General features: G+C 31.7%; 3 protein-coding genes across 3 annotated transcripts; all 3 read right to left on the minus strand.

The window, feature by feature from the left end:
• Positions 1 to 1,499: 1,499 nt before the first annotated feature.
• LOC105171626 (secologanin synthase 1) lies at positions 1,500 to 4,573 on the minus strand. The gene is made up of 5 exons (XM_011092791.3): positions 4,261 to 4,573; positions 3,362 to 3,588; positions 3,020 to 3,270; positions 2,283 to 2,667; positions 1,500 to 2,049 (listed from the first exon to the last, which is right to left on the minus strand). The coding sequence occupies exons 1-5, from the start codon at positions 4,523 to 4,525 to the stop codon at positions 1,624 to 1,626; spliced, it is 1,554 nt and encodes a 517-aa protein (XP_011091093.1). The 5' UTR covers positions 4,526 to 4,573; the 3' UTR covers positions 1,500 to 1,623.
• A 4,315-nt stretch (positions 4,574 to 8,888) lies between these two features.
• Positions 8,889 to 12,305, minus strand: LOC105171625 (7-deoxyloganic acid hydroxylase). Its single transcript, XM_011092790.3, has 5 exons — positions 12,027 to 12,305; positions 10,693 to 10,916; positions 10,340 to 10,587; positions 9,724 to 10,108; positions 8,889 to 9,563 (listed from the first exon to the last, which is right to left on the minus strand). Exons 1-5 carry the CDS (start codon positions 12,292 to 12,294, stop codon positions 9,138 to 9,140), a joined length of 1,551 nt encoding a protein of 516 aa, XP_011091092.2. The 5' UTR covers positions 12,295 to 12,305; the 3' UTR covers positions 8,889 to 9,137.
• A 2,900-nt stretch (positions 12,306 to 15,205) lies between these two features.
• LOC105171624 (cytochrome P450 CYP72A219-like) lies at positions 15,206 to 20,236 on the minus strand. Its single transcript, XM_011092789.3, has 5 exons — positions 19,942 to 20,236; positions 17,211 to 17,434; positions 16,891 to 17,138; positions 15,874 to 16,258; positions 15,206 to 15,785 (listed from the first exon to the last, which is right to left on the minus strand). Exons 1-5 carry the CDS (start codon positions 20,207 to 20,209, stop codon positions 15,360 to 15,362), a joined length of 1,551 nt encoding a protein of 516 aa, XP_011091091.2. The 5' UTR covers positions 20,210 to 20,236; the 3' UTR covers positions 15,206 to 15,359.
• Between the last annotated feature and the right edge of the window lie 425 nt (positions 20,237 to 20,661).

Genomic DNA, 20,661 nt, shown 5'->3' on the forward strand with positions numbered 1-20,661 from the left:
ACCCATTCGTATTTGCGGATCCCAGCCGAAGGGCATAAATGCTGCCTGGCTGTTTGCCTCTTTCAGTACTTCTCCAGCAATCTTTCTGGCTTGAAAACCCCAGCAGCATCTGGATTCTTGTGCAGCATAGATATCGGCGGCAACTGTAGGAGTATTCTCCATTAATTAAGTTTAATTTAGTTGGTGAAATCATCTGCTATTTCTATGAAAATGAAATCTGAATAATTTCTGACACTGACTGACATGTCGTGTAGTGTGCAAATTGAAGGAGGGAGAGAATGTATACAGGAGGAAATATAATATATACTAAGTTTAGAAATATAGAATCACTAATTTCAAATAATTTTAGAGAGAATCAGTGACAGTATTACTCGGATCCTGCAACTGTCCCATAATATTTTGTACTGTCTACCGCTCTTGTCGCTCTCTCCATCAAAACTTGTGATATCTCCACTTATTGTTACAAAAGTGAAGATATATATATATTTTATATATATCCGTATGTGAAAATATACAAGAATAATTTTATCAAAAAATATTTGTCTGATATGTCATAAGTTAGTATTAAGTCAATTTATAGTAAACATGAATTTTTATTTAATTTTTTTGTTATATTAGCAAATTCAATATATTTTCAGAGAATTTATTTATTAGACAAAAATAAGTATAAAAAATATTAGATGTAATTTTTTAAATTATACAAGGTTTACATGTAATTACATCGAACCTCAATGGGGAGGACGGTATAATTAACCGTTAAAATAAAGTGATTTTCCATGCACATAAACAGGTAGTATTTACATAATGTGGTAGCAACTATGCAACTATGTCTTTTTTTTTATAAAAATGCTGATAGATTAAAGATTTTTCTTAACACAAAAGGGGTAATATAGTTCTCTAATTTTTTAAAAATATTTTTTTTAAAGATTAAAGAGTTGCGTTACTTTTTGAGAAAAAATATGTATTTATTAGTATTTTACACAGGATAAAATGTGATTAACTCGTATGGTTTGATTTGTCCATTTTACGTACATGAGCATCTTCAATTATTGTTGGTTTAGTGGAATTAGATATATGCTTAATTATTTATTGCAACATGTGGGGCACGCGTGTGTGAGTGAGCTACATTGAAGATTTTGTCATCATATGTAAAAACTTTTATATTGATAATTCCAAGAAATGTCTTTGTCTTTTCTTTTATTTTTTTAGTAAAAATTATTTTAATATTTCAAGGAATTGAGTAATACACCAAATTTATTGATACATCAATATATCAAAAAATAATAAACTAAATTACAATAAATCTATGTAAGTGTGATAAATAGTTCTATATTTGATAGAATTCAAATTTACAATTTTAAATTTGATTATAGGAATTTCAATCTTAATCATTAAATTAAGCGATAATTGGACGTTCAAGGCTTCATGAGATGTCTTTGTCATATATGTATAATTGCATGAATAGATCGCAAAAGATGTTTGTTTGTTTTTTTCTAAAGTGAAAAGGATGAAAGATTCCTTGTGTGCATTATCATCAGCTCAAGACATTATTCAGAGGAGACATATTACACAAACACTAGAATTTGATCAACATGTAATGAAATGCAAGGGTGTGTAGCTAAGTTAGAGCTTCTTCATCACGACGGGAGCGCCCAACTGCGGTTGAATAGTGAAAGCAACCACTGGGGAGTGCGTATAAGTCGGGGAAAACTCAAAGGAGAACTCGCGCAGAAGCATTGCCATGAACGTTTTACTCTCCAATATGGCGAAGTTCATGCCAATGCAAATCCGAGGACCCCAACCGAAGGGCATGAATGCCGCCTCCCCATTAGCCGCCTTCAGCACTCCGTCAGCAAACCTTTGTGGATTGAATTCTCCAGCATCCTCGCCCCAGATTTTAGTGCTCCGATGATACATAAGCACCGGAAATGTGACCAATGCATCCTTTGGTATTGTGTAGTCCTTTATCTTTGATTCTTCTTTGACCACTCTCGACAGTTCAATCACCGGTGGGTACAAACGTAAGACCTCGTTTATGATCATCGTTACCTGCCACGAAAATATTCGAGAATTAGTTGCATGGTTCAAGATTAGCTAGGCAAGAACTGCATTATGCGTACAAATTGTCGTCGATGAAAATTAGTGACGACGGTTAGAATAGCATAAATGAGTTAGTAATTGTATATGGTTGCAACTTAATGATATGTCTGCAGTGACAACGTTAAAACTGTCAAAGAATAATAAACTTCCTCGTACCAATCAAATCAAATCGTCATACTTACAATTTTTAGCTTGCCCAAGTCATCAGAAGTGATGTCTTTCTTATCGCCCAACACTTGAAAAACCTCTTCTCTAGCGCGAGCTTGCCAGTCTTGGTGATATGCAAGCATGAGTATGGTCCAAGTCAAGAGAGTAGAGCTGGTTTCGAAACCTGCAAAGAAAAACGTCTTGCACTCGGCTATGGCGTCTTCTATAATCTTGTGGCGTTCACTCTTTGTAACATCTCCATTGTACAATTTCTCTATCAATATATCCAGCAAGTCCATTTTTCCACTAACTGGTGCTCCAGTCTTCCTCTGTAGTCTATCATTAATCATAGATGTAAATGAAGCTCGTGCATAATTGACGATTTCATTGGCTCTCCTATTCGGCTGAGTCGGCAAGTACCTAAGCAAAGCATATACAAGTAGGAAGTTTTGAGAGGCTGAGAGAGTCATAATCAATGAAGATACAATGTCTGCAATAGCTTCTACATTTGTAGTGGGAATAATCAACGAAAATTGAGAGTGTTTTAGAAACAAAAATGAAAAGTGAAAGATAAGTTGAAGTTGGAGTGACTAATAAGCTGCAAAAATGATGGGAAGAAGCTTATAACATTGGACTTCATCGAGTTTAATTTAAACAGTTCAAACACAGAAACCGTAAATAAAAAATACTCTCTTCAACTTATTTTCAACAAAAACCTATTAAGCACTTAAATTAAAATATTACAGACACACCTAAAGTTGAATGCACTTACTTTTCTCCAGGTATACTGAATAGCTTGGAATGTATTCTTGCCAAAGTCCCAAGTTCAGCCAGTTGGAGGAAAGTCTGTTTGATCTGCTGAGTATAAGTAGAACTAAACATCAACTGCGCCAATATCGCCCCGGTGAAGATTTCAAGATCAGGAAACACATCAACCACACCGGAGCCGCCTTCCTTTGATATTCTCTCATTCCATTCTTTTAGAACGTCCGCAGAGCACGATTGAAACGCAGGAACGAGTGGCTATTTTATTCAAAACAATCACGAAACCTTAGAACTGTTTTTTTCCATATGTAATACTATACATAGGTCGAAAATTATAACATAAACTGACCTTTAACTTGTCCAAGTTGAAAAAGGGGTTGACCTTTGATCTGAACTTGCTCCATTCTTTGCCTTCCAAGATAGCAAAGCCGCCATCGAATAGCATCTTCACTAAATCGGTAGCTATTTTAAATGTCTTTACGTACGAACTGTGTTTGTTCATTGCTTCTCTTGCAACATCAACGTCCATTATGAATACACGCGGTCTTGGTCCCGCCCATGAAAACGAGTAATTGCCTATAAATCAAGTCATCCTCTGGTTAACTTAACTACTCAGACTAGGTTGATTGAAGCGTAATTACATCATTGCATCAATATTTATCACAAAGAGTAAAAATATCAAATTACAATGAACTCATACAAAATGAGACAAAAACTCCAAGACAGTTAACGCGACTTGAATCCACAACCTCGTATTTGATCATAAAACATCGACCACCACTAAATTAAAACCTAATGAAGTAGCAGTCTTGTCAATGACCAACAACTTCAATTGAAGTTCATGATGAACACAAAGAACATCGAGCCTATACATGGCTTTACTAAGCTATTAGTTTCCAGAAAACTGTAGCACAATTCCAGAATCATACCCGAAATTCTTTTGAGGGAATACTATAATTATAAGTGCTATCTGCTCTCAAAAAATCGAAAATTCTAAGCCGGGCCTAGTTTGACTAAGCCTGAAGTAATTATATTCGCAAGTGTATTATATTTATTTACAGAAAATTACCATCAAATAATAGGAATATCTCACTTGCTACTAGATTGATTTAGTGGGGCATCAAAATATAGCAGAAACAATCACATTATTTGTTTAAAGTAAAGAAGTTCGAATGGTGTACAATTGAACACGTAGCTGGAGAAGATGCTGATTGCTGACAGATGAAGATGGGTGAAAAGAAGGAATACCGTATTTCTGTAGAGTGTGGAGAATGTTAGGCATGAGACGGGGAGTGAGATCGTCGTTAAAACCGATGGGTTTGGAGTAGGCTTTCTCGTACATGAGGCCTGTCTCCTTGGCGTCTCCGAACAGAAACGTGTAAGGATTCCCTTTCATTCCCTGTTGCCTGAACAACTTCTCAGTCTTCCTCGGTTTGAACCAAGCCCAGTTCAAGAATTGCCATGTCCACACAACCAGTAAGGACAATACTGGAATTAGTGCAAATTTCCACATTTTTTTCCTACTTTCTTCTTATGTTCGGGCTTGTCTAGTTGCCCGAAACTCCCTTTTATTTATAGCATTGAATTGCAAAGAATGGGTACAGAATCATTAGCAAAAGGGAATATTGCATTTTAAGTCCTTTATTTTTGATAGATTTATAAGGTTAACACCAACTTTTCAGAAACTGTTCATTTTGATCCATTATAGATCACTTAAATATTGTGACTTTAGTCATACTGTTAGTTTTTGTTTTGGACGGAAGAAAAACATGTGGCTGTTGACTTGCTTTTGGTGTTTTGCTAATTTGGTCCTATGATTTATATAATTAATTTTAGTTTAATACATAAACACAATATTGTAAGTCTTGCCAATTCCATTAATATATATATATATATATATGGAAAAGTAAGTGGAATGCACCTTATACCATTAACTTCCATTAATTTGAATGTAATTTGAAAAATAAAAATTATTCCAGGCTACAGTCGAATCGACGAAATTAAAGTTAAAAATTTTAAATTCTTAGTTACAAATTATTTAAATTTATATGAAAATTTTCAAATTTTTTCGTTGATATAAATTCATCTGAAATTATTTTTACAAATTCTTCCCTCGTATTTATATAACTTGGATTATTTTACTTTTTAAAAGTCTGTAATTATATAAGTAGATATATACCTATTTTGTTGAAATTGAAACCTAGAATTTCAGAGTTAATTAATGTTTGAAAAATAATTGGCATAATAAATATTTATCATGAGACAAGGAAAGAATATGAACAAGAAAATGATGTCTCCCTCTTTTTGGTTTGGTTGATGTCAATTCAGGTGCAACATGACTGCTTTGCAGCCTTTACTTCCCACTAAAGTGATTCAATTGTTAGTTTTTTTACGATAAATAAACGGTAGAGACCAAAAGTGATCATTTTTAGAAAATTCGGGTACACAAATTGATCAAATTGAAATATGAGATACCTTTATTAAATAGAAAGATTGAATTTTAAAGAACAAATGTATTTTTATAGTTTCGGGTTTTATCTTTTAGTTAATGAGGTTTAATTCAATTGGCGAAATTGAGATCCCATGATTTTAAAAATTATGGATTCGAACTCCACTATATGCGTGAGATGTTGTTTATACTAAGTAATATGGGTGTTGTTTTTACTGTAATTGATCAAAAGTATAATTGTTGTAATGACTGATATTCGACAAAAATCATTGTAATCAATTTGTTTCAATCTTATTAAAAAGAAAAAGTTTTATCTTCTAGTTGCATTATCTTCAATTATTTCTTATAAATAATTTTGACATAACTAGTTTTACATTTTCATGGGAAGTGTGAATTATTTATTAGAGTAGGGTACACTTAATATGTACAAGAAAATGTACAAAAACAATTTTAATAATTAAAGTACAAATTATAGTGAATAAGAGTACTTAGTTCTCATCATATGGACCAGTGCACTAAGTAGCCTTTTCATCTATTTGTTTCTTTTTTAATGGTATATATTGCCAAACTTGTAAAATTGTAGTGTTATATACACATATATATATATATATGATAAAATAATTATATCAAAATTATGGTTCCAAATTGAATTTGATCAGATATGAATCAAATACAAAAATAAGTATAATATACTCATTATGTGATTAGTGTATAATTTAAAGAAAAAATAATTAAATTACATAACGAATATATAATACATATTGTGTAATTGATTGGATTTCACGAAACTTAATTAGCTTTGTTACTTGCACATCATCTTTTCCTTCAAAAGACTAACAATATAATTAAAATCACAAGAATTATATAATATAAGAGACTCGAATTAACTATTCTCAAAGTGTTATATTTTATTTTTTTAATTTAAATAAGGTTATATTTGGATTGATAAAAAGATTTGAAAAAAGAATTTCAAAGTACTCTATATCAAAAGACTTTGAGTTTTTACTCAATTAATTTTAGTCGAATCAAATTAAAAATAAAATAAGTGTGATATATTTATTATGTAATTAATTATTTTTTTATCAAATTATTATATATTAATTGTATAATAAATATATTTAATTTAGGTCCAATCAAAATTAATTTAGAGTGAGATTTTCCATCAACAACGTAGGTAGTAGCATCGTGGAAAATGAGGGTTCAAACTTATGTCCGCAAACTCAGCCGTAGAATGTTTTGTTGGTTGATGGTGAACGCGTGGGTTGCGTGCTCAATTATTTATTAATTGAAAATCCACCTGCTTCCAAAGTACTGATGGGTATTAATTCTTGGATGGTCCTTCTCTAGTACCCCCACTAAATCAATGTCCAATTGTCCGTTCCATTTTTTTATTAGAAATAATGATCATATCATTATATCGAAATTTATGATGAAACATTCATATTATGTATTTTTTATAGTAATCAAATTATTAAAAATAGTTATCTACACTCTACTACTGATGGGACTCGAATATTCGAGTATATTAATTTCAATTTCATTAATAAAGGTTTGGAGGGAAGTTCTTAGTGATTTACATCATACTGTATGTGTTTAAGTTTAAAACAATAAATTTATTAATATTATTAATGAGATTTAATTTAATTGACAAAGTTGAGGGCATTTTGATCTTTGTTACACGTGTGAGTGTTGTTTTATTACAATACATACTATGCAGTAGAACAACATCTTACGTATATAGCAGAGTTTGAACCCATGATCTATAATGTCTCAATTTTGCCAATTGAGCTAGACCTCGTTGGTATTGTAATTGTTTTTATTAGGCATTGATATTTGATAAGAATAGTTACAATTGAGTTATTTTAATTAATAATAGTTCATTACTTCAAATAAAAAAATATATTAGTATTATTAATATTGTGGATTATTATGTATTAATAATAATATTTATAAAACATTTTGTGGAATTAATGAACTTATGATAAGTGACAAAAGAGCATACCCATAATAACATCAAATAATAGTTGAAAATAGAGAATGAAAAGAAAGAGGAAAAGAAACAAACTTTTAGATAAGGAAAGAAAAAGATAAAATTAAATAAAAAAGAGGTGAGGACATGGGGAGAGATTCGGACAGAAAAAGAAGTAACTTAAAATATTATATTATCATGTAGGAATAAATTTTGTCAATATATTGAAAAATATATTAAAAGGGTCTTTGAGAGACTCACACTTTATATATAATAATACGAATAAATAGGTAGTAATAATTAAATTTGATGTCCTGCACTCACCACACGAACCTTATCAAAATGTCTGAATTTTGTGGTTCTACCTTCTCACAATCTGTCTACATCAAAAATAGGTGTAAGTAAGTACGAGGCTTCCATCTAATTCAATTCGCAAAATAGACATTTCGTAATTTTACAAGTTATAGATTTGAAACCTGTTATACAGATGAGATATTAATTTACTGCATAGCAGGCGTTATTTAAATTTTATTTATTTGATATAATTAATCAAGGTATGATTGTTGTAATTATCTCTATTAGGTATTACTATTTAATATGAATGATTGTAATCGAGTTATTTCAATTAATAGTGATTTATCACTTCAAATTGAAAAAAAAAAGTACGAGACAAGAATCGTTGGTCTGACCATTCCTTTGCTTGAACAGTGGTGTTGTGATTTTGAGTTTGAATTCTAAATATTTAGGTGTTTATTATATTTTTAATAGTAGTATGTGTTTATTATTTCTTTATTTTTTTTAAGTTGTTAACTGATTTAGACATACTGTATTAATATATCCTAAAAAAATAATATTGTAATAGTATATTGTTTAATATTAATATATTTAAAAAAAAATAATTGAAGGAGATTGCTTGCTAGAAGTCCACAATCTAAATTGGTCAGCTGAAGATTTTTTCTGATGTTGGACCTATTATCCATTATATTTGATCCAGGATCCATGCGGACGGGAATTTTACTTTAAAATTTGTCAGGAGGGTGCCTCATATGGCAGCCCACCAACTCGCTATAGCAGCTATTTCGTTTCAAGATGGCTGGGCTGGGTTCCTCGAGAGCCAGCCCTTTTGTTTGAACTTTTAAGGGCTCAAGCCCCCCAGATTAATAATATGGAATAATTATATTTTTTTTTAATGAAATTTGGTGTAATTATATATAAATTTATCTAAAAGAAAAAATTAAGTTCTGCCATGACATTTTTTTTTTTTTGAGTACATTCGTCGGACAATTAAAAGAACCATGATATTTGTTACGTGATTGGTATGTAATTTTAAAAAAGTAATGAATCACATGACAATTATATTATATTTGTTTTATTAATTAATTTGGTTCGATCAAACATAATTTGGGTAACAACTTTTGGTTATTACTTAAACATAGAAATGCCCTGATTTTGAAAGACTTCTACATGAAATACACGTAATTTTATTAGGATCACGTGAAGAAGAGGGTGGAATCCAATAACTTACATAGTAAAGCGTACATTTTATTTATCCTAGAGTAGAAATCAGTATTTTCACACACTGCGCACAGTGTAGTGTACGTACATAATGCGTGCAGTCTCGGACCGGATAATGATTACTTTAATTAGCAAATATATAATAATTAACTAGAGAAATTAGTGAGTCGATGGATCGACCACATTTCTTAGCTAGAGCTTGCGCATAACGACAGGGACATCGTACTGCGGTTGCATGAGCAATGTAACCATTGGTGCGTGTGCGTATTTTGGTGAAAGCTCGAAGCTGAAGTTGCGCAGGAGCAATGCGATAAACGATTTAGCCTCCAACGTTGCCAAGTTTGCTCCAATGCAAGTGCGGACACCCCAGCCGAAGGGTAGGAACGCGGAATGACCATTGGCTGCTTTCAGCACTCCTTCCGCAAACCTGTCGGGCCTGAACTCCATCGCGTCATCACCCCATATTTTGGGGTCCCTATGCAGTAGAACTACCGGCATCATTACCATTGAGCCTTTGGGTAGGACTAGGTCTCCCAGGGTTGTTTCTTCTTCTACTACTCTGGTCAGCTCAACTGCCGGTGGGAACAAACGCAACGTCTCGTTTACTATCATTGTTACCTGCAGCAAACGATTAATGTGTATCATTGCACATCAATATCACAATACAAATTAAACCTGTAAAATCGATGTGATCGTATAATTCATTCTGTTTGGTGTTTTCAAGCTCGATGATCTATATGCATGCATATGCCGAGAAACCCTTATTATGTAGACTTACATATTTGAGGTTGGCTAAGTCATCAGCAGTGATGTTTTTCCTGTCGCCCAAGACTTGGAAAACCTCTTCTCTGGCACGAGTTTGCCATTCTTTGTGATAGGAAAGCATGACTATAGTCCAAGTGATAAGATTAGCAGTGGTTTCGTGACCAGCCACGTAGAATAGCTTGCATTGTTGTATGATCTCATAGACGGCGGCGGCACGAGCATTCTTGTCGTTGCTGTCTAATTCTTCAAGCTCATCCACAACCAAGTCAAATAAGTCCGGTTCACCTTTCCTCTCTCCTACCTTTCTCTTCTTTGACCTTTCCTCAATCATACCTGTGAATGTGGCTGTTAATTCGTCCTCGATCTCGTTGGCCCTTCTATATTTCTTGAGAAAGTACCTAAACTCCACCATGTTTACAATACCTAATTAGCTACAACATGATGGAATAGCAACGGAGATATGCATGTACGTGTGTCATAGTTGTGGAACCGGAAATTCTAAACAAGTACACTACATTTGTCGTGTGATTGATGTACAGTTAAACAAAGTGACCACTTATATGACAAATAATGTGTGATTTTTATTTAGTTTGACCAAACCTGATTTGAATAAGAATTTCAAAACTTACTTCTCACCAGGGATGGTAAAAGGCTGAGCCTGATTTGAAATATGTGTGAGCTCAGAGATAATTGTGAAAGTTCTTTTGACTAACGGAGTGGGAGGAGTGCTGAACAATGTGTGTGAAACCACACAACCTGTATAGACTTTGAGATAAGGGTAAACATCAACGACAAGGGGTGATCCATCCTTGGGCATCATGCTGCTCCATTCATCCAGAGTTTCCTGTCCCTGTTTCTGCATCGTATTTACTAGCTCCTGTAATAAAAAAGCATCATGTCATGTTAATAACAACGACAATTCATCCATCAAATCCGAGTATGTACAGAATCATAACAACGATCATTTTTTATGACTCATGACCTTGAGCTTGTCCAAATGAAAGGCTGGGTTGAGCTTCTTTCTGTTTTGGCTCCACTGTTCGCCCTCATAGACAAGAAGTCCACCCACCAGCCTTTTGAATATGGGATTAGATTCCTTAAAAGACTTCTGAAACAGAACATATTTGTTCAATATAACTTTCATGGCCTCCAGGTCGAAGATGAACACCACCGGTTTAGGCCCCACCCATATAAACGATTTTTCACCTATACCCATCACAAAAAAACCATTGAAAATTAAATCACCACATGTCACGTAAGTAGAATTTTATGCATAATTGAGAGAATAATTAGTTATTATTAAGAAAATTTAAATTTAATTACAAATAAATTATAGATCACAATTAAAATATAATAAAATTTGAACAGTAATAATTGTGCTCATTATAATATTTGAAAGTAAATTATATTAATTAAAAAATTAAATAAATCGTAATGGTAATTATTAAAAATATTAATAAAATAAAAAAATAAAGGGGGCAGCAGCAGATGATGCCACCACCACCTCACCCCCTTTACATATTTTAATTTACACACATACATTAATTTACACACACAAATTTTAAATGAAGGTACAACACATTTGCAGAGCGAACAGAGGTATGGAAATTTTGAATTTTAATTTATATTATTTTAAATAATTATATTATTTAATTAATTTACTTACTAAATATAGTTTATATTAAGAGATGTACTGTTTAATTGAAAGATTTTATAAGTTTGACAATTTAAATTAGTTGAATTAAATATCCCATTTAATTCAAAAATTCTATAGTTGGTTAATTAAATTATTAGATTTGATAGATTTAATTATTATTATAGTTAATTTATTCAATTTTATCGGGCCTATTAACCAAACTTTAGAAATGTGTTTTTTCAAACAATCAAATTTGATTGAAATATTAACATAAATTCTAGAGAAACATTTTATTAATTTTATAATTTAAGAATTGGGTTCATTTTTGTGTAATATTGTCTTTTAGATATATGATCACAAATTTTTTTTTCTCAGTTTCACAAGCTTTAGCTGAAGAAAAGTTTAATATTAATTAAAGATAAAACAAAATAATGGTGATATATATATACATATGAGATGGTACTTTCAAGTTACGTCTCCATCTCAAGATAAGTTTCTCGAAAGAAAAAAAAAAAAAGAACAAGTCCCTACCACTGTAAATAACAGTAATAACGGTCAACAAATATATAAAATTTCTGTTGGGAAATTCTAGTCCGAACTTGACTTGGTTGGATCTGAATTAATTATATGACAAGTGCAATATATTTGCATGTAAAAATACGAGAATATCGTAAAAATACCATATGTCCTTAAGGTTTTAGTAACGAAGGGGATGACACGAGGGGCGATGTCATCGGTGATGCCGATGGGCTTGGAGTAGGACTCCTTGAACATTTTGCCTGTTTCCCTGGCATCTCCGAAGAAAAACCTGTAAGGATTGCCTGTCAGGCCCTGTTTCCGGAGGATTTTCTCCAGTTTTTTAGGCCGGAACCAATACGTATCCAGGAATCTCCATGCTGCGCGCACCACTAGTGCTAACACTACAATAATCACAATGGTTCCCAGCATTTTGGTTCGCTTCTGGCGAGGGATATGAAGGATACATGTGTCCTATTTAAAGGGGCCTAGTGATGGAAGTTGTCAGTATCATTGGACCAGTAACCAACCTATGATGACGTGCATGCATGTTATTGTACTATGTATTTCGTACATTAAAGAGATGAATAACTAATATATATCTTTTAATTTCAAAAAATTAAATACCTGTCAATCGTTCATCTCCTAAATATACTGAATGGAGCATCGGCACCATCCATAACGTTCGACATATATAATCCTAAATTGGACGATTATGAGGTTTATTATGGTTCGCTCCATGCAATTGTTGCACTATTTTTTAATAATATGTTGAATTGACTTAATTGTATTTTTGTAAAAAGAAAGGAATATTTGAATATTGATGAGGCCTGAGTAATTTTATAAAGTATGGGAGTTTCTCTTTTCTTTTTTTTGTTAAGTGTCTTCCACAAGTTTAAGGTGGCTGGGCATTTTTCTTACGTTTTTTTTTTCTATTTATATTTCTATGAATTTGTTATAAAATGCATATATATATATATTATAGAAACGGTGATTATATAATTACAACAATAAAACAGAAAAAGTACATCCATTAATTAGATCAATAAAATCAAATTATAATAAATTGATATTACGATAAAATTACATTAAGTGGGATAAATACACATTATAGTACTCACATTAAATGAGATAAATATCAAGATTTCAGTAGACTTGAACCAATGATCTTGAAATACATATATATTTGAGCACAGAAAATTGCATTTTTAATTCTTAGTTATGAGGGAATTTGCAAAATTAGTACCAAACTTCCAAAAATAGCTAATTTTGGTTTGTTTCAGACGAAAATGAATATAAGAAAACTGAATGTAAAAGGGGTCTATATAAAAAAATTTCATATTCAGTCAGGAAAAATAAATGGATAAAAATAATTAAAACTAAATATATATAAAATCTCTCTAAAATTATATTTGGTTTGTGTCCAAAAAATGGCCAAAGCTAAAAAGATGAGAAACAAAGCGCGCGCACCCACATATATATATATAATATTTTTTATTATATTATTTATACATATAATTTTTCTTCAATTTTATTTTTCCATCCCCACAAAGACACCTACACTCATACACATTCTCTTTCTTTATATGGTATTTTTTTGTATTTTTAGGAGTGGTTTTTATTTGAGTGAAACTGAATAGTTTAGAGCGGAAAAAACACTCATATTGACATCTAAAAATATTTTCATAATGTTTGGATTCATTTTCTGAGTGTTTTGTGGAAATAGAGAGAAAAAAACAAAAATAAACAAGTGTGTGTTAGAGATAGTATGTATGTTTGGATTTGTTTTTGGAGATAATTTAAAATAAGTATTATATATTTAATGTTGTGTTTTGGGAGACAAAAATTACTATTCATTGTCAAATCATTATTTGGTGGTAATTTAAAATAAGTATTATATGTTTAATGTTGTATTTTGGGAGACAAAAATTACTATTTATTGTCAAATCATGCCTTTTTTATATATATTTATGTATATGTGTGTATATATATATGTATATTTTTATGCTAAAACAGTTAAAAACACCTAAATAAGGTGTTTTTGAATGATGGCAAACATTGGGTATGTTTTGACTTGTCTCGAAAATAAGTTAAAAACGAAAACAAACATAGTGTTTATGTTTGTTCTTGTTTGACGTGTATTTATCAATTTTGAATTCTTTTAGTAACTTCAAAATATTTTAGTTAATATTAATTTGCTTATTTTTATTATAAAAAATAAAGAGAAACTGTTAACTGGTAAATTATAAAAATTAATTCTTCCTCCCATTTTATTTATTTTTTTGTACCAAATAGGTGAATTATTTAAAATTTTAGTTTCTTTTCACTCCAGTGAAACACTAGCTCGCCCATTTCAGTATATGTGTGAATTTGAAAAGAGAGAGGGAAAAAAATGGTTTTCAGGACGTGAGAAATTGATAGCTTTCAAGTGATTTATATGTACTAAAAAATTTAATCTACACATTTTATGTATGTGCTTAATTTTAAAAAATACAAAAATATAAGTTCTTATTAATTGTCTATACGGAATTATATATTTTCTTAAAATTCATTAACTATCCTTTTTGGAATTATTAAACTTATGACAATAGGAAAACGAACCTACTCACTATGGCAGTACTAATCTCGTTTTCCTGCGGCTCACCACACGAACCTTATCAAAATGTCTGAATTTGTGGTTGTGTCTCCTCGAACCTTAAAATAGGTGCCAGAAGTACGAGACAAGAATTATTGTTCTACCCACATCAATCTCTCTCTCTCTCTCTCTCTCTCTCTCTCTATATATATATATATATATCAATAAAAATATTACTAGTGTGGAACATATGCTACCCACAGGAAATATTTTATTTTATTTTTAATTTAAAATATATAACTTTTTTTAGTTGTAATCAACAATTCATAAAGTTATTATTAAAATCAACTACTATCCAAGAAGCCTTTGGCTTTGTTTGGAATGAAAGGTTTTGAAATGTGTGGTGGGCGTATGTGATGGGTCTTTAATATTATGATCGGAAAAGTTCTGAATTTTTTTAACGACTAGCCAAACATGTGTCTCAAACAATTCACGTATATATGTTCTTACAATCCCCACCTCACAATTTCATCTGCAGCCAAAAAATTTCATCACTCGAAACAATTGATGGATTTATTAATAAACTATGGTGAATATAAGGTTGCATGAAATTGTACATAAACTTATAAGCAATATCGATTTCTAATTATATGTTTCGGATTTAAACCCAAGTTAGACCGAACAAAACCCGTATAAATAAAAGTATAGTTTTATTAGATAAAAAAAAAAAAAAAAAAGATATATAGCATAGGTGAAATCGAAAATAACTTACGTAGTAAAGCACACATTTATTTATATATCTCATAGAAGTATTTTCACACACTGCATGCAGTGTAGCTTATATTCATGCCAGAGATATTAATTTAAATTAGCCAATATTTAGAGAGCGATGATCGACCAATCCCCTCAACAACATTCTCGTCTAGAGCTTGCGCATAATGATGGGGACATCGTGCTGTGGTTGCAGGAGCAATGTAACCATAGGTGAGTGTGCGTACGTTGGTGAGAGGTCGAAGCTGAAGTTGCGCAGAAACAATGTAATAAACGATTTGGCCTCTAAGGATGCCAAGTTTGCCCCAATGCAAGTTCGCACACCCCAGCCGAAGGGTAAGAATGCGGAATGACCATTGGCAGCTTTCAGCACTCCTTCAGCAAACCTGTCGGGCCTGAACTCATTCGCGTCGTCGCCCCATATTTTGGGGTCCCGATGCAGTAGAAGTACGGGCATCATTACCATTGAGCCTTTGGGTAGGACTAGGTCTCCCACGGTTGTTTCTTCTTCAACTACTCTTGTCAGCTCAATTGCTGGAGGGAACAAACGCAACGTCTCGTTCACAATCATATTCACCTGCACCAAAACGATGCGTATCATGGCACGTCAGCACAATAAAGAAAACCCTGATGGATGTGTGTAAACCTTAATTTATTGTACTTACGTATTTCAGGTTGGCAATGTCATCAGCAGTGATGTTCTTCCTGTCGCCCAAGAGTTGGAAAATCTCTTCTCTGGCACGAACTTGCCATTGTTTGTGATAGGAAAGCATGATTATGGTCCAAGAGATGAGATTAGCAGTGGTTTCGTGACCAGCTACGTAGAACAGCTTGCACTGTTGAATGATCTCATAAATGGCGGCGGCACGACCATTCTTGTCTTTGATGTCTACTTCTTCTAGTTCATCCACTAACAAGTCAAATAAGTCGGGTTCACCTTTGTTTTCTCCTGCCCTTCTCTGCGCTAACCTTTCCTCAGCCATGTGCGTGAATGTAGCTGTTAATTCGTCCTCAATTTCGTTGGCCTTCTTATATTTCTTGAGAAAGAACCTAAACTCGTACATGTTCATAATGCTTAAATATTACAACTTGCACTACAAAAGAATTAATTTCTCGCAACATAATAAATGACAAAACTGAAAAACTATCACAAATCAGTAATATTAATTATGTTCAAACAAAACAAATGTGAAAACTTAATTTTTTATCATAACTAATCAATATTTTTTATGGTTTTAGCTGTGGCTGATTGTTTTGGCTTCACTTGCAAAAACAATAGCCAATTTGCAGAGCCATGGTTATTTGTATTCGCCATGATTTTTCGTTTGACATATTTCTCTAGTGGTGTCATGGAATATTAATGTTAATTAACTATATTAATTTCAAGAAAGTAATTATAATTAGCTTATATTATAGAGTAGGCGCATCAATGACTTAGTTAATTACATTTTTGGTCCTATAATTATGGGTATAATTTGGGACTTCAGTCTTATAAATAATTAAAAAGAAGAAAATTGGTCAGAATTCTCAAAATTGTTTGGAATTATGACGTTATTTCCGGCCAAACGAAAACAGTGTACAAGCCTAATAAGTTAAACAACTAAAGTGTCAAATAGCTATAATTGCAGGAGTAGGGAAGGGATTAGATAGATATGTGTGTGCTATGTTTTAAAGAAACTTACTGCTCTCCAGGAATGATAAAAGGCTGAGCCTGATTGGAAATATGTGTGAGCTCGGAGATGATAGTGAAAGTCCTTTTGACTATTGGAGTGGGTGCGGTGCTGAACAATGCCCATGATACCACACAGCCTGTGTACTGTTTAAGATAAGGGTAAACATCAAGCGCAAGGGGAGATCCATCCTTAGGCATCATACTCGTCCATTCATCCAGAGTTTCCTGTCCCTGGTTTTGCATGGTACCCACTATCTCCTGTAATAAACAAACATCATTAATAATCAGGACTTGACAATTTGTAAGGGTTCAGCTGATCTGGATCATGACCTTCAACTTGTCCAAGTGAAAAGCCGGGTTCAGCTTCTTTCTGTTCTTGCTCCACTGTTCGCCTTCATACACAATTAGTCCTCCCACCAGCCTCTTGAATATCGGATTTGATGCCTTGAACGACTTTTGAAACGGAATGTATTTCGTCAATATAACTTTCATCATCTCCAGGTCGAAGATGAACACAACTGGCTTCGGCCCCACCCATATGAATGATTTTTTACCTGTACGAGAAGAAAAATAAACACTAAGGCTCGATCACTAAACTAGGGGTGGCAGATGAGTCGAGCGCTCGCGTGCCGGCTTAATTTTGAGCTTGAGCTCAATCCTCTCTGTTCAGCTCGCGAATTTTTTTTATTTTTTATATATATTTTTACTTTTAAAATTTTTATATATTTAATTTCATATTCAATACTTTATCAATTTTATACTCATAATTCACCATATATTATAATTATTAATCAATTTCATATATTTTATATTGGATAATAATAAATTATGGTACTTTTATTTATACATTTAATTTTTATTCAAAAATAAATTTAATCAACAACTTAATAAATTATAATATTTTTTATAATTAAAATTATTATTTAATATGACACATATAGATTTTATGTAATATTTTAATATATATTTGTATTGTGTTATACTTTTTTTTAATTGACAAATAATTCACTTATGATTTTTTTTTATCAATTTTTGAGTTTTATATTTATATCAAGATACATACTATGCACTATACAATCTATTTTATTACTTATAAATTTATGTCTAAATTTAGTGATTCATATGAATTAATCTAAAAATAATGATAATAATAATGATAATGATGGTTGAACAATCTCAATTATTTTTATTATTATTTTATTATATATAATGAGATAAAAAAAAGTTTAAACTATAATTACAATATCTTAAAATCCGAGCACACGATTCATACCAAATTTAAACATCTATAAGACTGTGTCCATTAGATCATATCAGACGGTTTGATTCAAAATCACATGGTTTGATTCAACGATACACTGCCTTGAATGACTACTCTTATATTCCGAGTACGATATCTCGATATCCGTATATCCAATAAGTCTAAAATTTTACCAAATGTATTTTCTGTAAGTTTGATTATATCTAACGGTTTGATCTGAACTTTGATGGCTCGATTAACCATATTGTTCAGTAATGTATGATGATAGTTACATCAATGTAATACTAATATTTATAAATATATAAATTTATTGCAGATTGTTAACATATATTAATCTCAACTATAAAATATTTTTATATATTTCGATTGCATTATTTTATATAATTGATACTGTTTATAATTTTTAAATTGTTCAGTATGAATTTTTTTTGTATATTTTACTAATTATATTATTACTAAACTAATTAGTAGTTTATATTTATAATGATAGATTAAAATTTCATAATATATTTTGGTATATTTATAACATAGTATACATTATGCAATCTATTTTATTACTTATAAGTTATGTAAAAAAATTTGGTGATTTAATCTAATAATAATAAAAAATAAAAAAATAAAAAAAATTACCAAGCTCGAACTCGAACTCGTCAAATTGAGCTCGAGCTGACTCGTTGCCACCCTACACTAAACCAATCACTAGAAAAGAAAAAGAAGGTTAATGATAACGTCTTCCTTTGTTACTATTAGTAATTATAAATTTGTCACTCTTACTATCGGTCTGTCTTATTGTAATCTGAATTGAGACAGTGTGTTATTGTTGTCTGTCTTGTAGATACGCAATTATCCTAAATACTTTTGTTTGTTAGTCAGCTTAATGAAATTTGCTGATATCATCCTAAAAGTTGGTCTTAACTTTTTATCTTGTCCTCGGCCTGAATAACCGTAAATGATTTTGACATTAAAGTGAATAATTTTATACTTTTTCATAATAGCAGGGTAGGGTGATGTAATTAAACTCAAAAAACAAGAGTTAGCGATAAAGAATCTAGTGATGTAAGCTAACAAATTAAATGCTTGTTAATTTTGGTCGTAATAATAATTTTAAGAGAAAAATATTTTTTTAATTCGTTAAGTATGCCCAATTTTAGTTTTAGTCCTATAAGTATATACCTATTTTTTATTAACTCTAGTAACTTGCAAAATTGATTAGTTTTAGTCCTCCGATTGATTAGATTTATAATTTGCGCCAGAAAAGTGAGATGGCATGACACCTAGATGCGTTTTTGTTGATTTATAATTCTGTGGCTAAAATTATGATGTGAAAGACAAATTGACATCTGTTGGAGGGAAGAAAGGTGACTTTTCTTCTCTCCAAACTTGCACAAAAGATGGTCAACTTGTCTTTCATATCATAATTTTAGCCAGATAAGATTATAAATCAACAAAAACGCATTTAGGTGTCATGCCATGTCACTTTTCCGGCAATTATAAATCCAATCGACCGAAGGATTAAAACTAATCAATTTTGCAAGTTACTGGAGTTAATAAAAAATGGGCATACTTATAGGACTAAAACTAAAATTTGGCATACTTAACGAACTAAAAAAATATTTTTCCCTAATTTTAATAGCGAGCATTATTATGTAAAAGTTGTAACCAGCAATCATTAATACTTCACAAAACTGACATATACATATATCTAATACTGTTGTTTAATATTTCACTAATTAATATTATCTTCGATCATAGCAACCATTAATTACCAAAAGTTCATATACGAGGTCGTAAGAGGAATACCGTATGTCTTTAAGGTCTTGGTAATGAAGGGCAGGACACGAGGTGTAATGTCGTCGGTGATGCCGATGGGCTTGGAGTAGGTTTCCTTGAACATTCTGCCGGTTTCCCTGGCATCTCCGAAGAAAAACCTGTAAGGGTTGCCTGTCAGGCCTTGTTTTCTCAGGATTTTCTCCAATTTCTTGGGCTGGAACCAATACGTATCCAGGAATCTCCATGCTGCCTGAAGCACAAGTGCCAACACTGCAACAATGAGGATAGATCCCAGCATATTGGTTACTGTTTGGTGAGGAAGATGAGGGACGCCTGAGTGCTATTTAAAGGGAACCTCGTACAGGAGGTTTGCAATATAATTGGACTAATTTCACCACTTGGATATTCGTAATTTTTTCCCCGCGAAAACATGCTCCTTGTACGTTAAAAAAATGTGAGTTTCTAAATATTAATATATGCGGTTCACTCCCGTTGCAATAAAATATAATATTTATAATAATATATTAAGTAAAAATTATAACATTATCACTAAATATATTAATATAATAATTTTGATATGATTATTATATAATTATTAATTACGATAATTATGCATGAAGGTTACTATAAATTATTAGTGATACCATAATATATAGTGACAATTATTTGTTGTCACTTGTCACGGGGTCCCCTACATATTTTTGTTGTTAGTTGCCTTTTATTGCAATCAACTTCCAGTACCAAAAATAG

This window comes from Sesamum indicum, linkage group LG10 (genome assembly GCF_026168435.1).
Source record: "Sesamum indicum cultivar Baizhima isolate 11 linkage group LG10, ASM2616843v1, whole genome shotgun sequence".
Lineage (NCBI taxonomy): Eukaryota > Viridiplantae > Streptophyta > Magnoliopsida > Lamiales > Pedaliaceae > Sesamum > Sesamum indicum.

What these genes read in the sequence shown, in the direction of transcription:
- LOC105171626 (XM_011092791.3), bottom strand. Translation starts at nt 4,525, where the DNA reads ATGTGGAAATTTGCACTAATTCCAGTATTGTCCTTACTGGTTGTGTGG. An exon ending in CCACACTCTACAGAAATACG is followed by an intron (nt 3,589 to 4,260) that starts GTATTCCTTCTT and finishes CTTGATTTATAG; the next exon opens with GCAATTACTCGTTTTCATGG. An exon ending in ACTTGGGCAAGCTAAAAATT is followed by an intron (nt 2,050 to 2,282) that starts GTAAGTATGACG and finishes TTTTCGTGGCAG; the next exon opens with GTAACGATGATCATAAACGA.
- LOC105171625 (XM_011092790.3), bottom strand. Translation starts at nt 12,294, where the DNA reads ATGCTGGGAACCATTGTGATTATTGTAGTGTTAGCACTAGTGGTGCGC. An exon ending in TTCATTTGGACAAGCTCAAG is followed by an intron (nt 10,588 to 10,692) that starts GTCATGAGTCAT and finishes TTTTTATTACAG; the next exon opens with GAGCTAGTAAATACGATGCA. An exon ending in TTTACCATCCCTGGTGAGAA is followed by an intron (nt 10,109 to 10,339) that starts GTAAGTTTTGAA and finishes GGTGGAGTTTAG; the next exon opens with GTACTTTCTCAAGAAATATA.
- LOC105171624 (XM_011092789.3), bottom strand. Translation starts at nt 20,209, where the DNA reads ATGCTGGGATCTATCCTCATTGTTGCAGTGTTGGCACTTGTGCTTCAG. An exon ending in TTTATCATTCCTGGAGAGCA is followed by an intron (nt 16,259 to 16,890) that starts GTAAGTTTCTTT and finishes GTACGAGTTTAG; the next exon opens with GTTCTTTCTCAAGAAATATA. An exon ending in ACATTGCCAACCTGAAATAC is followed by an intron (nt 15,786 to 15,873) that starts GTAAGTACAATA and finishes GTTTTGGTGCAG; the next exon opens with GTGAATATGATTGTGAACGA.